The sequence below is a fragment of the Mobula hypostoma genome, chromosome 8 (genome assembly GCF_963921235.1).
Source record: "Mobula hypostoma chromosome 8, sMobHyp1.1, whole genome shotgun sequence".
Taxonomy (NCBI): Eukaryota; Metazoa; Chordata; class Chondrichthyes; order Myliobatiformes; family Myliobatidae; genus Mobula; species Mobula hypostoma.
In genome coordinates, this window is record NC_086104.1 from 99,212,842 (window position 1) to 99,228,705 (window position 15,864).

The 15,864-nt window shown below is 49.3% G+C and overlaps 1 protein-coding gene across 1 annotated transcript in view; it reads right to left on the reverse strand.

The window, feature by feature from the left end:
* Positions 1-6,353, reverse strand: part of heca (hdc homolog, cell cycle regulator) — a 37,542-nt gene extending 31,189 nt beyond the window's left edge. The window contains exons 1-2 of the mRNA XM_063056440.1: positions 6,124-6,353; positions 2,165-3,178 (exon numbers count right to left, since the gene is read on the reverse strand). Coding sequence (XP_062912510.1) covers positions 2,165-3,178; positions 6,124-6,292 — 1,183 coding nt within the window. The 5' untranslated portion in view covers positions 6,293-6,353. The remainder of the gene's footprint in view (positions 1-2,164; positions 3,179-6,123) is intronic.
* Between the last annotated feature and the right edge of the window lie 9,511 nt (positions 6,354-15,864).

A 15,864-nucleotide genomic window follows, 5' to 3' on the forward strand; every position in this document is an offset into this window, starting at 1 on the left:
GTGTATGGCAACACAGCATGGTTCGGTTTATGGCAACTAAACACAATGAACTGAACGTATTAGAAACAACCTCTTCCTCTCAGCCATCAGATTTCTGAATGGTCCATGAATCAGAGTGAGTGAGTGTGTCTCGCTATTATGTATTGCAATGTTCTGCTGTCACAAAGACAACAAATTTCGCAACATCTGCCAGTGATATTAAACCTTATTCTGATGTCAGTGATAATGAACAGCACGGTACGAGCCTTTAGGCCTACAATCTTAACTTATTCCAAGATAAATCTATCCCTTCATTTTTCGATCGTCCACATACCTATCTAAGGTATTTCTTAAAAAGTTGCTGAAGTATGTGCAACCCTGGCATGGTGTTCCATGCCACCAGCACTGTATTAAAAAACCAAGAGGTTTCTGGAGCTACAACATTACCTCACTTATTAAATTGGTTGATAAAAATAAACCAATTTAGTTCCCACGGTTACTAATCTTCGCCATTAATAGAAAGGTTGAGCAGTTTATCCAAGACTGATACCTTCCCAGGACATGTGACCATGATAAACCAAAGTTTAAAGTAAATTTATTATTGAAGCAAATGTATGTCACCATAAACAACCCTGGCATTCATTTTCTTGTAGGCATACTCAATAAATCCATAACAGAATCAATGAAAGACCACACCTGGGCATTCCACTGGTGGGCAAAAGACAACAAACTACAGCAAATACAAAGAGAAAGAAATAATAATAATAAATCACTAAATATCAAGAACATGAGATGAAGAGCCCTTAAAAGTGAGTCCATAGGTTGTGCAACACACATCAAAGTTGCTGGTGAACGCAGCAGGCCAGGCAGCATCTCTAGGAAGAGGTGCAGTCGACGTTTCAGGCCGAGACCCTTCGTCAGGACTAACTGAAGGAAGAGTGAGTAAGGGATTTGAAAGCTGGAGGGGGAGGGGGAGATGCAAAATGATAGGAGAAGACAGGAGGGGGAGGGATGGAGCCAAGAGCTGGACAGGTGATAGGCAAAAGGGGATACGAGAGGATCATGGGACAGGAGGTCCGGAAAGACAGACAAGGGGGGAGGGTGGACCCAGAGGATGGGCAAGGGGTATATTCAGAGGGACAGAGGGAGAAAAAGGAGAGTGAGAGAAAGAATGTGTGTATAAAAATAAATAACAGATGGGGTACAAGGGGGAGGTGGGGCATTAGCGGAAGTTAGAGAAGTCGATGTTCATGCCATCAGGTTGGAGGCTACGGAGACGGAATATAAGGTGTTGTTCCTCCAACCTGAGTGTGGTTTCATCTTTACAGTAGAGGAGGCCGTGGATAGACATGTCAGAATGGGAATGGGATGTGGAATTAAAATGTGTGGCCACTCGGAGATCCTGCTTTCTCTGGCAGACAGAGCGTAGATGTTCAGCAAAACGATCTCCCAGTCTGCGTCAGGTCTCGCCAATATATAAAAGGCCACATCGGGAGCACCGGACGCAGTATATCACATAGGTTGTGACAGGGTGACTGAAGTTATCCCTTTGGTACAAGAGCCTGAAGTTTGAGGGGTAATAACTGTTCCTGAACCTGGTGGTATGGATCCTGAGGCTCCTGTACCTTCTTCCTGACGGCAGCAGTGAGAAGAGAGCATGTCCTGGGTGGTGGGGGTCCCTGATGATGGATGCTGCTTTCCTGCGACTACACTTCAGGAAGATGTGTTCAATACTGAGGAGGGCTTTACCTGTGATGGACTGATTACGGTGTCTGTAGAGTCCTGCTCACTCCCCCAGTAGGCACTTGCTGCTCACAGTCCCTGCCATACAATGGATGGCATGATGGCAAGCGGTTAGTGTAATGCTACACAGTGCCAGCAATCACAGTGCAACTCACCCCACTGTCTGCAACGAGTCTCCCTGGGATTCCCCCGGGGGCTCTGGTTCCCCCATATTCCAAAGGCCTCACTAGTTAAGGTCAGTAAGTTGTGGGCACGCTACATTAGCACCGAAAGCGACAGCGTTGGTTATTGATGCAAAACAGACATTCCACTGTATGTTTCGGTGTACGTGTGACAAATAGAGCTAATCTTATATCTAACCTTTACAGACCTGCCCGAGCCAGTCCCAGCAGGCTGCCTGCGTCGGCCCCTCCCTCCCTACTTTGCACTGACCAGGACCTACCTTGGAGGTGACAGGGGACGTCATACTCAATCTCGTCGTGCCGGGAGGGACTGAGGAAGAGGGTGCCATCAACCAGCGGGAAGAGTTCGAAGACAGGCAGTGCTCGATGGCAGAGGGCACAGTGGACGACGTTGCGCTGGCTGGCGCTCAGCGCTGCCAGGATGAACCGACGCAGGTCCTCGCCCTGGCCAGCTTGGGCATCGTCCTCCATACGCACGTGATAGGTGTTCATCTTGTGCTTGGGCACGTGCGCCAGCAGCTCCGAGAGGTCCAGCCGCCGCAAGAACTGGACGGCAGGCTCCAGCCGGCCTCCTCCTGCCCCTCCTGCTACCACCGCGCCCGCGCCCGCCGGGCCCAGCTCGACCTGGGCTAGCCGGGGCCCCCCGGGCAGCAGTTTGCGGCAAGCCTCGGCCTGCAGCGCCGTCTTGAGGAAGTCTCCCAGGTGCCGGGGGCCGCGGGGGGTGGGGGCCTGGGCCTGCGAGGGCTGGGGTGGCGAGCTGCCTGCCGGGGCCTTGTCCTGGGCGAGGGCCTGGCGGTCCGCAGAGAGCCGGCGCTGCTGGCCCGGCCCGCTCCCCTCATGGGGCGGCCTGGCGGGGCGGTGGAGCTTGCACTTCTTCCCGTCCTCGGCCACCGCCGCCGCCAGGGTCCCTTCCCCCGCCTTGGGGACCGCTGGCTTCTTCTTCCTGTCGTCAGCCCGCCGGCGCGACTGGAACCAGTCAACGTCCTTCCTCAAGTGGCCCTGGCCGCAACGGCAAGAACAGAAGCGGAAGGCCAGGTCGTAGCCCTTCTTGTTCCACATGTTCTGGCGGCACTGCTTCTCGTTCCAGCTGCGGGCACGGCCAATGCAGTTGAACTGCACCAGGATGCTGCTCTCCCACTCGTAGAAGCACTGCAGGTGCATCCAGTTGCCAAAGGGGCACTGCTCGTTGTTGCACACCACCCGCTGGTGATCATCCTTGTCCAGCTGCACGGCCCGGCCCAGCCCGCACACCAGCGGCGTCGCGCACGGCGCCTCTGTGGGACGCAAGAGGAGAGAGCCCATTAACAGAGGGACACCGATGCGGCACGCACAAACTCACCCATGTCAGCACACGCACACCCTCTCAAGATTCACCCTGGGAAAAGATTAACACCGCCCATTCATACCTCTCATGATCTGCAGAGCCACCCGCTAATTCCCCAGAGAATTAAGATCCATGGACACCCAAAGGGAGAGGGAAGGCACCTCCCTTCCAGCTCAATGTAGTCAAACTCCTCCTACCCTACCTCACCTGCAAGAGAACCTGGCAGGCACAATGCTTGCACCATGATCTCCACAACCGGAGGCATCAGCCAACACACCTCTGCCACAACACAGCACAGGCCCTTTGTGCTGTGCTAAACTAATTCAGTCTGTAATCAGATGCCCAACTGAACTAATCCTTTTTGCACTCACAATGCCCATATCCAAAAGTTCACATTTCAAAGTAAATTTACCAAACCGTCACCATATACTACCTTGAGATTCATTTTCTTGTAGGCATTCACATTAAAACAAAGAAACACAACAGAATCAATGAAAAACTACACACATGCATCTTGAATACCTCTACCATATTTGCCTCCAGCACCTATCAGGATCCAACCATTTTCATTACAAATATCTCCTTTGAAATCATCTCCTTTCACCTTAAATGCACGCCCCCTGATGTTAGAAATTTCATCCCTCGGAAAAGGATTTTGTCTGTCTACTCTATGCCTCTCATCTTATAAATCTCCATTAGATCTCCCCTCAGCCTCTGGCACTCCAGAGAAAACAACCCAAGTCTGTCTAATCTCTCGTCATAGCTGCTACTCTCTCGCACCCTCTCTAAGCCTCCACATCCTTCCTGCACTGAGTCGATCAGAACCAGATTTGGAATTGGTTTATTATTGTCACATGTACTGAGATACAGTGAAAATCTCATCTTACACACTGTTCATACAGATCAACTACACACAATTCTCCTCATGCATCCAAACCAAAGTTTTTAAATACCCGCAATAGTACTTCCTGACCTTGAAACTCATCTCAAAACTCCTAGATTTAGGACGCAACAACTCCCTTTGCAACTGGATCCTTGACTTCATGATCAACAGACCATAATCAGCAAGGGCAAGTGGCAGCCCCTCCAGGACAATTTACCTACCCACCACTACGTCTTTGCAATGTGTGAGGAAACCATGGTCACGGGAAAAATGTGCAAACTTCTTGAAGAGGGCTCCAGAATTGAACTCCAACGCCATGAGCTGTAATGGCGTTTCAGTTAGCCCCAGATCTCAGATTCAGAATCAATATAACGAGGTAGCATTTGTGGGTTCGAGGCTTCAAGGAGGCAGCACCCATCTTTAAGGACCCTCACCAGCCGGGACTTGCCCTCTCTTCTTGTTACTAACATCAAGGAGTTGGTACAGAAGCCTGAAGACCCACACTCAATGAGCCTCTTCCCCTCTGCCAACAGATTGCTGAGTGGCCTGTGAATAAGAGGAAGGGAAGAATCTACTTCTGAAGCACTGAGTGTGTCTCTTCAGGCTCCTGTACCTCCTTCTTGGTGGTAGCAATGAGGGCCTGTCCTGGGTGATGGGGTCCTTAATGATGGATGCTGCCTTTTTGAGGCAACGTCTTTTGAAGGTGGGGAGGTCAGTGCCCACGATGGACCTGGCTGAATTTACAACTTTCCGCAGCTTTTTCCGGTCCTGTGCAGTGGACCCTCCAGTGATGCACCTAGTCAGAATGCTCTCCGTGGTACACCTGAGAAATTTGCAAGCCTTTGGTGACATGCCAAGTCTCCTCAGGAAATACAGTCACTGTCCAGCCTTCTTTGCAAACCTTCTGCACAATTCCCGGTTTAGTGACATCTTTCCCACAGCAGAGCAACCAAGCCTGAACGCAGCCTCACCAATGCCCTGAAAAAACTGCACTCTGACCTCACAACTTTGATGTGATTTATGAAGGCCAGCTTTCGGAGCCTTCTTCACCATCCTGCCTGCCACTCCAGTCAGGGAAGCATGTACCGGTAACATCAAGGTCCCTCTGTTTTACAAAAGCGCCCAAGGCCCTGCAGACACTACCCTGGTGTTATGCTCTCTTTTTGCACTGCTCTTACTCAGAATCAAGTTTATTACCACTGACAGGTGTTGTGAAAATTGTTATTTTGTGGCAGTACAGTGCCATCCATACAAACGTTTGTAAAATAATGAGAAGTTATGCCCTGTGTCGCGACATTGAAAATTATACCATTTTTATACGTTTTTGCACTGTACTGCTACCACAAAAATGATCCTGAAAACCATCAAGATAGCTGATACAATGATTTTAGCCTCCTGGGACACAGGAAAGAGAACAACACTGACCCAGCCGGGGTCTCCACCCTTGGCACAACACCAAGCCTCGGATGCGCATCGTTCACGGAACGGCGGGGAACGGGGGGAATCAGCGAGGACCCTCTCGGGTCGTTTCCGGGGCCAACACTGGTGACACCAGTCCCCCATCGAACCAGGAAGCAATCAAACGAGCCTTAAGGTGCACATCCACACAAAATGCTGGAGGAACTCAGCAGGCCAGGCAGCATCTATGGGAAAAAAAAGTACAGTCGACGTTTCGGGCCGAGACCCTTCGGCAGGACTGGAGAGAAAAAAAGATGCACGCTGATTGATCATCCCCCTCAAAAAGGGGGATGCAAACCTCTGAGCTGTTCAACTTGGGATCTTCAGCTTTTGGGTCCCCAAAACAAACGAAACAGAAACCGAATGACAATCTTTACAGCAGGCTTTAAATTGCAGGATCCGCCCGCACGACCCCCACCCCCGTCGAGAAAAAGCACAGGAGGAAACTTTAAACTCCCCGTCCGCTTCACAAATAAGCGGAGCCGGGCGCTGCAAATGGGAACTAGCGGCGTCTTTCACTGGGTGGGGGGGGAGGGAGGGGAGCTGCAGCTCACCGTGATCGTTGCCTGTCTCCGGCTGGCCGGCCGTAGCTCCGCTGGCCCCCGGCGCTGCTGTTCCGGCCCCTGCGTTGCATGCAGCCGCCCCGGCCGCCGCCTCCTGCTCGTCGCCGCTGCTGTTGGTACGCTTGTTTTTCCTGCCCTTGACGCTCTTCTGGTTCGGCATGGTAGCAGGGGACTGCTGGGGCTGATAGCTCGACTCATCCGTGGTCTCCCTCTTTTTTTGAACCCCCACCCCCTCCCTCCCCCCACAGACCCCACCCCCTGCCCTTGCCTCGGCTCAACAACCCCCTTGTTTGTCACTTCCCCCCCTTATTTATATAACATGCGTCGCTGTGCCTGTCTCGGTGCAAGCGGGTGCAGCGCCGACGCGCTGTGAGCAGGGGAGGGCGTGCCCCGTTGCGCGGGGTGGTGGGGGGGACACTCCGGGGTCGACGTTCCAAATACAGCGCGTGGGGTGGGGGGGGGAGACACTCCGGGGTCAACGTTCCACATACAGCGCGCGGGATGGTGGGGGGGGGGAAGACACTCCGGGGTGAACGTTCCAAATACAGCGCGCGGATGGGGGGGGGAGAACACTCCGGGGTGAACGTTCCAAATACAGCGCGCGGGGCGGGGGGAGTGGACTCCGGGGACAACGTTCCAAATACAGCTAGGGAGGGGACGGACGATCTCAGTAGTTCCGCTCCAACGGGCGTCACGCAATCGCGCGCCCGGCTCGTGTACGCGCTTCGTGGGTGGGGGTTATTTCCGACTGTTGTGCGTGCACGTGCACGTGATCCAAGAATCGGAACGCGCCATCATATATATACACACACACACACACCTTCCCTCCGCGCGATCAGCGTTCCCGACCCTGTGCGCGCTCCGGCATCTCTGCTGCAAGACGGTGCCGGTAGCGCGCCGGGAGCTCCCTCTAAAAGTGCAAGCCCGCTCGCTCACACAGTCGCGTGCTGAGCTCGCCACCGCGCTCTGTCCACCCCCCGGGAGGGTTCATCTTTCCAATTAGGTGTGCGCGCGCGAAGCGAGTTCGGGACCACGCTCTAAAAAGGTGGCGGGAGATCAACATTGGATACCGGATACCAGAACTCGCGCAGCGCGCTCCCGGCACTTCCCGTGGGCGCCAATTTACGCCATGTCCGCGCAGACGACGCTCCATTCTGACTGCCTCGCTCCGCCCCTAGCGGTCCAACGAGAGATTGACTGAGCTGTCAATCAAGCTCTATTTGACTGCCTCGCTTCGCCCTAACTAGTCCAGCAATCGATTGAATGCAGTTCTGTTTCCTCGCTTCCCCACTAGCTTGTCAATGATCGATGAATGCACTGTCAATCACCCTCCATTCTGACTGCCTCGCTCCGCCCCAGCTTGACCTCCGAGCTATTAAATCTGCTGTAAATCACGCTGGTCCCCCGAAGAGGGCCGCCCACTCCAGCTGCGACCTGTGAAATAAACCGCGCTGAATCCCATTGATTTGCTGACGAAGGAGCTGTAGCCATTTTCGGTCTCCTTGCATAGTGTAGAGTACTGCTTTAAGAATGTGTGTGTGTTCCAGATTTCCAACATCTGCAGAACTTCTTCCGTTTCCAATTTTTTTTCCCAGTTCAGATGAAGAATCTGAACACGAAAGATTTTGCAAGTCCAGACTAACACATCCAAAACGCTGAAGGAACTCAGGAGGTCAGGCATCATCTGTGGAGAGGAATAAACAGTCGACGTTTCAGGCCAGGGCCCTGCATCGAGTTTCTCGAGTAGTTTGCGTGTGTTACTCAGATGAAGAGACTTCCAATAGTCGCAGGCGAGAAGAGGCACGGCTTGGATGCTGGGGGCGGAGAGGTCCTTGATTATGGACACTGCTTTCTTGCGGCAGTACTCCTTGTAAACATGCTCAATGATTTATTTATTAATTGAGACAGTCCGCAATAGCCGTTCTGGCCCTTCGAGCCACGCTACCCAGCAATGCCTTGATTTAATCCGAGTCTAATCACGGGACCGTTTACAATTAACCTGTACATCTCTGGAGTGTGGGAGGAAACCGAACCACCCAGAGCAAAGGCTCGCGGTGACGGGGAGAACATACAAACTCATTCCAGTCAGCGGTGCGAATTGAACCTGCGTTGTGCTAACCACTACACAACCATGCTTCATTATGAAGCAGAGTTTTGTTTATGCCTCAGATGTGCCTTTTGTTATAAACACGGTAGATTCCGCAGAAGCTGCAAGTCCAGGGCAACGCACCTGAAATGCTGGAGGAACTCAAAGTTTGGCAACATCTCTGGAGGAGAATAAAGAGTTGACGGGGCTCGTTGACACCTTATTGCCTTCCAGAGATGCTCTCTGACGTGCTGAGTTCCTCCAGCACTTTGTATGCGGTGCTCTAGACCTTGTGCCAGCTTTATCTCACTCACTTTCAGTGCTTGAATTTGAAGTGAGATATCTTATAAGGCTTCGTTTGCAGTCTAAGAGTTAAAGAAGGTTCACCAAACTGAGAGCTGCCTGGACATTGAGAAAGGGACGAAACTAAAAAAGTATATAGAATACATCAGATTGACAGCAGAAACAAAAGCTAGTCTAGAGAAAGTAGAGAGGGGAAGTGAAAAAGGAACTAAGCCAATGGGAGAATTTGACAGCTGGCAGCAAAGGAAACTCTAACGTGTCCTGACGTGATGTATATGTAAATAGAAAAAATGAGATTTAGAGTTTTGAGGATCTCGGAGAAGATCTACACGCAGCTTGAACAGCATTGGAGTTCCAAACTGCAGTGAAAAGCCTGTCTTTCTCACTGTTTATACAGATGGATCCCACTGGCTCAGCATGTAGCTGATCATGCACTGGCATCTTGGTCCCCACCCTCTCCAGCAGTTACCGCCATCACTTTACTGCACCAGCTACCACCGATCGGGTGGGGAGGAGGGTGTGTTCAATTCCCGTGGCCGCATGTATGTTCTCCCCGTGACCACGTGGTTTCCTCTGGGTGCTCTGGTCTCCTCCCACAGTCCAAGGCCTACTGGTTAGGGGTTAGTGAATTGGCGCCGGAAGCAGAGCAACACATGCAGGCTGTTCCCAGCGCAATGTTCACGATTTGATTTCACATTGCTCCGAGATTCATTTTCTTGCAGGCACGCACAGGAAAATAAAGAATTATAATAGAATTAATGAAAAGAAACTATACTTAGGCCACCACACCGTGGCATCACCTGAAACAGCCACATAGGGTAGGAGGAGGCACCAGAGGCGGTGTGGGAGAGAACAGGGGCAAGGTGGGCGCCCTGGGTCGGAGGTTGAACCCTGCAGTCTGGCTGCTCTCCACTGTTTGCCTTCTGGAAGACAAGCGGGATTGCCTTTGTCTGCAGCTGCAGAACATGAACTTTGTTTTCACTTTATGTTTTGATGTACACTCGACAAATAAAGCTAATTTTTATCTTTAATTGTGTTAAACTAACCAGGGACTCCTTTTGCACCCTCCCTTTAAACATGGAGGCTCGAAAAACTGCAGGTGCTGGAATCTGGAGTAAAAAATGAAAAGTACCGGAGTTACTCAGCAGGTCAAACAGCATCTGTGGAGGAAAATAGACGGTTGACATCTCAGACATTCTTGTTCAGATAAAGGGTAATTGTAATTCATTTATTATTGTGACATGAACAGAGATGGTCAAAAACTTCAGTCTGCATAACATCCAACCAGATCATTTCAGATACACATAAGGAAACACTGAGATTGTACAGAAGGAAAACAAAATGGATGCCAAGTAGAGAACATAGAACACAGAAAAGTACAGCACAGAAACAGGCCCTTTGGCCCATCTTGTTATGTTTTGTAACTTAAAATCATTAAACTAATTCAAAAGACACAGGAGTCTGAAATGAGAGTCTAACTTTGAGGTTGCTCTAAGTGAGGTGCACAATTACCGTAGTAGCATCATGATGTAAGCAATTCACATATTTATACATATAACCCATAATGAACTGTTTAAACAAACAACAATATTACTCAAATATTACTGAAGTACTAGATACACACAATCTAGTCTGTGCCGAACCATTAATCTGTTGCAATGAGTGAATGAAGTGAACCCAAGTGCAGGTCACAGTCACGGAGATTGAGTTAGGATGCTTACACAGACGTGAACGTTGGACAACTAACAGGAGGGACCTTGACACGGAGCCTCGACAGAGAGAGATGGGGTTTCATAGATAAACTCCGAAAATGGAGCAAAACTTAGAACACACGGTCCTAAGCGGCCGGGAAATGTTAATTATCACACAGGCAAAACCAACGATCTAGTGAATAGTGGTTGTAACGCTGGGGTTCTTATGCTGCAGGTCTTGATGGAAACCAGGGTGTGCTGTCATCAAACAGAATGAGAAACAAATGGGAAATTAACAGGCAGAACCATGGCACAATCAAAGGAAATTAAGAGCAAGATAGGGAATTAACAATTGGGACCGTGACATAATCCGCCTAGTCCCATTGACCTGCACCTAGACTACACCTCTCCATACCCTTTCTTCCATGTACCTATCCAAATTTCTCTTCAATGTTGAAATCAAAATCACAACCACCACTTGCACTGGCAGCTCATTCCAGATGGTACATGCCAGGGAATAAAGTCCAAACATGTCCAGCCTTTCCTGATAACTCAGATCCTCAAGTCCTGGCAACATCCTTGAAAATTTTCTCTGCATTCTTTTAAAGATTAAAGATTAGTTTTATTTGTCACATGTACATGAAAACGTACAGTGGAATGTATTATCTGTGCCAAATCAATACAGCGAGGACTGTGCTGGGGACAACTCACAAATGTTGCACACTTTCAGCACGGATGTAGCATGCCCACAATTTACTAACCCTAACCATACATTTCTTTGGACTGTGGGAGAAAAGAGGACCACCCGAAGGAAACCCACATCGTCACGGGGAGAACATACAAACTCCTTACAGACAGCGGTGGGAATTGAACGCTGATCTTACAGCTGGTGCAGAGAACTCTGCAGTAAGGACTTGGTTACCGTGATGCACTCTTTCAATCTTGTTTACATCTTTCCTGTAGGTAGCTGACCACAACTGTACACCACACTCCAAATTAGGCCTCAACTATGTTGTATACAAGTTCAACATAACATCCCAATTCCTGTACTCAGCACTTTGATTTTTGAAGACCATTGTGCCAAAAGCTCTCTTTCGCCCCTATTTACCTGTAATGCCACTTTCAAGGAATTACGGACCTGTATTCCCAGATTCCAGTTGAAAATATTTCACACTGCCACCACACAGTTTGAAGCAGTCCAGACCATTGGAGGATGACAGAAGCTGGGTGCTATACAGTGCCTGTTCTCCACCTTCTCCTTCCCTTCTCCCTGCGCCTCCTCCTCCTCCTCTGTTCAAGTTCGAGGGTAACTGCTAACATTCAGTGTCTGTGGATTCTGAGGTGAATGCTCAGCCCAGTGTGGGCCCCACAGTTTCTTCCATGGGTGAGGCAATGGATGGGACAAGGGATTGTACTTTCAGAATCAGATTTATTAACACTAATACATGTCATGAACTTTGTTGTTTTCAAGTTCAAGTTTATTGTCATTGTCATGGATACTGCCAAACATTCCTCCAAACTAAGGCGCACAACACAGGTAACACACACGCAACATATAAAGTAATATTACCACAAATAAATTAACAAATAAAATATATTCCAGAAGATTGACATTAAAATAAGATGCACTTGCGACACAAGATAAAAAGTAAACAGTATAACTCTACTGTTGCTTCATAAGTAATGGATCCATATAATGTTCAGGGGATATTTGCGTGACGTTCTGCATAGGTACATTCCAATAAGACGGAAAGGATGTTAGGGTACAGGAACCATGGGGTACAAAGGCTGTTGAAAATCTAGTTAAGAAAAGAAAAGCTTACAAAAGGTTCAAAAAACTCAGTAATGATAGAGATCTAGAAGATTATAAGGCTAGCAGGAAGGAGCTTAAGAATGAAATAAGGAGAGCCAGAAAGGGCCATGAGAAGGCCCTGGCGAGCAGGATTAAGGAAACCCCCAAGGCATTCTACAAATATGTGAAGAGCAAGAGGATAAGATGTGAGAGAATAGGACCAATCAAGTGTGACAGTGGAAAAGTGTGTATGGAACCGGGGGAGATAGCAGAGGTGCATAATGAGTACTTTGCTTCAGTATTCACTACGGAAAAGGATCTTGGCAGTTGTAGGGATGACTTACAGCAGATTGAAAAGCTTGAGCATATAGACATTAAGAAAGAGGATGTGCTGGAGCTTTTGGAAAGCTTCAAATTGGATAAGTCACCAGGACCAGATGAGATGTACCCCAGGCTACTATGGGAGGCAAGGGAGGAGATTTCTGAAACTCTGTCAATGATCTTTGCATCATCATTGGGGACGGGGGAGGTTCCGGAGGATTGGAGGGTTGCCGATGTTGTTCCCTTATTCAAGAAAGGGAGTAGAGATAGCCCAGGAAATTATAGACCAGTGAGTCTTACTTCAGTAGCTGGTAAGTTGATGGAAAAGATCCTGAGAGGCAGGATTTATGAACATTTGTGGAGGCATAATATGATTAAGAATAGACAGCATGGCTTTGTCAAAGGCAGGTCGTGCCTTACAAGCCTGATTGAATTTTTTTTGAGGATGTGACTAAACTCATTGATGAAGGTAGAGCCACAGATGTAGTGTATATGGATTTCAGCAAGGGATTTGATAAGGTACTCCATGCAAGTGTCATAAGGGGACGCACAGGGAGCAGACCCAAGTGCAAGACACAGACACTGAAGTACTAGGTACAGGACTAGGCATGACAAGGAAGCAAGGGAAGAGAGGAAGGAATGACGCTGGATATTGACACAGGCCCTGGATGAGACTAGGATTCAGGGCTTGGGCTAGGACTTGGACAAGAGACACGGCACTTGGACGTGGAACTAGGAACAAGGAGCCTGGACTAGTGATACAGAACTCTGGAACCAGAGTCTGGACAAGGACCCAGAACCTGGGTCTTGTTTGGGACTCAGAACCCAGGTCTAGGCTAGGACTCGTGACTAGGATCTTGGCAAGGACAGGACATAGCTGCAGAACAGGACATGGAACTCCTGCACAGGACAAGGCACATGGACAGGACGAGAACACAAAGCCTTGACTTGTACAGGACGAGGTTCTTGGAGGTGGCTTGGACAGAACAAGAGACTCCAGCACAGGATGAGGGAATTCCAGCACCGGGCTGGGCGAGGTACTCCTGGGCTGAGTGAGAACGCAAAGCCTTGATTTGGTTGGGGGAGAGACAGGAACGCAGAGCCTTGGTCGGGGGAGAGACGGGAACGCAGAGCCTAGAGCCTTGGTAATCTTGAGAGACAGGAACAGGAACACAGAGCCAGGACCCCTCCTTGGAAACAAGACATAGGGCCGGGACTCATACACAGAACACAGAGACAGATCTCCACTCAAGGTAGTGGCAAACGGCCAGACCTACCCAGCAGAGGCAAGGGTACAAAGAGACAGTTCGCAACTCAAGGTAGCAGCAAACGGCCAGACCTACCTAGAGAAGGTGTGGACACAGAGACAGTTCCCAACACTAGATAGCAGCAAAGGACCAGACCTACCTAGCAAAGGTGTGGACACAGAGACAGTTCAAAACAACAATAGACAATTCCTTATCTTGTTCCAGCAGTTGAACTTGACAGCGGTGCAGGTGAAGGTTGAAGGCGAGAGTTACAGGCGAGGCGAGGCTTCAGACACTGGTTGCAGGTCAAGGCTTCAGGAGGAAGGGGCAGAGAAGGGATTCAGACAGGGAGATTGGACAGGAACAATCCAGCAACCAAGCCCTGGCCTCCAGAGGTATTTATGTGTCTGCCCAAACGAGAATCATGTGCCTTAATTAGAGCACCCAACAGAACAATGGAAAACCAGAAAACCTGGAATACGGATCAACGGACCGCACCGTGAACTGGAATGCGGACTTCACGGACCGGACCATGACAATGACAGCAAGACTTATTGAGAAAGTAAGGAGGCATGGGATCCAAGGTGACCTTGCTTTGTAGATCCAGAATTGGCTTGCTCGCAGAAGGAAAAGAGTAGTTGTAGACGGGTCATATTCTGCATGGAGGTCAGTGACCAGTGGTGTGCATCAGAGATCTGTTCTGGGACCCCTTCTTTTCATTATTTCTATAAATGACCTGAATGAGGAAGTAGAGGGATGGATTAGTAAATTTGATGATGACACCAAGGTTGGGGGTTTTGTGGATAGTGTGGAGGGTTGTCAGAGGTTACAGCGGGACATCGATAGGATGCAAAACTGGGCTTAGAAGTTGCAGATGGAGTTCAACCTAGATAAGTGTGAGGTGGTTCATTTTGGTAGGTCAAATATAATGGCAGAATATAGTATTAATGGTAAGACTCTTGGCAGTGTGGGGGATCAGAGGGATCTTAGGGTTCAAGTCCATAGGACACTGAAACTGCTGCACAGGTTGACTCTGTGGTTAAGAAGGTATACAATGCATTGGCCTTCATCAATCGTGGGATTGAGTTTAAGAGCCGAGAGGTAATGTTGCAGCTATATAGGACCCTGGTCAGAACCCACTTGGAGTACTGTGCTCAATTCTGGTCACCTCACTACAGGAAGGATGTGGAAACTATAGAAAGGGTGCAGAGGAGATTTACAAGGATGTTGCCTAGATTGGAGAGCATGCCTTATGAGAATAGGTTGAGTGAACTTTTCTCCTTGGAGTGGCAGAGGATGAGGGGTGACCTGATAGAGGTGTATAAGATGATGAGAGAGCATGCTGATATTAAGGGAGAGGAGGTGTTGGAGTTGTTAAAATACATTAGGACAGATAAGTCCCCGGGGCCTGACGGAATATTCCCCAGGCTGCTCCACGAGGTGAGAGAAGAGATTGCTGAGCCTCTGGCTAGGATCTTTATGTCCTTGTTGTCCACAGGAATGGTACCGGAGGATTGGAGGGAGGCGAATGTTGTTCCCTTCTTCAAAAAAGGTAGTAGGGATAGTCCGGGTAATTATAGACCAGTGAGCCTTACGTCTGTGGTGGGAAAGCTGTTGGAAAAGATTCTTAGAGATAGGATCTATAGGCATTTAGAGAATCATGGTCTGATCAGGGACAGTCAGCATGGCTTTGTGAAGGGCAGATCGTGTCTAACAAGCCTGATAGAGTTCTTTGAGGAGGTGACCAGGCATATAGATGAGGGTAGTGCAGTGGATGTGATCTATATGGATTTTAGTAAGGCATTTGACAAGGTTCCACACGGTAGGCTTATTCAGAAAGTTAGAAGGCATGGGATGCAGGGAAGTTTGGCCAGGTGGATTCAGAATTGGCTTGCCTGCAGAAGGCAGAGGGTTGTGGTGGAGGGAGTACATTCAGATTGGAGGATTGTGACTAGTGGTGTCACACAAGGATCTGTTCTGGGACCTCTACTTTTTGTGATTTCTATTAACGACCTGGATGTGGGGGTAGATGGGTGGGTTGGCAAGTTTGCAGACGACACAAAGGTTGGTGGTGTTGTAGATAGTGTAGAGGATTGTCAAAGATTTCAGAGAGACATTGATAGGATGCAGAAGTGGGCTGAGAAGTGGCAGATGGAGTTCAACCCGGAGAAGTGTGAGGTGGTACACTTTGGAAGGACAAACTCCAAGGCAGAGTACAAAGTAAGTGGCAGGATACTTGGTAGTGTGGAGGAGCAGAGGGATCTAGGGGTACGTGTCCACAGATCCCTGAAA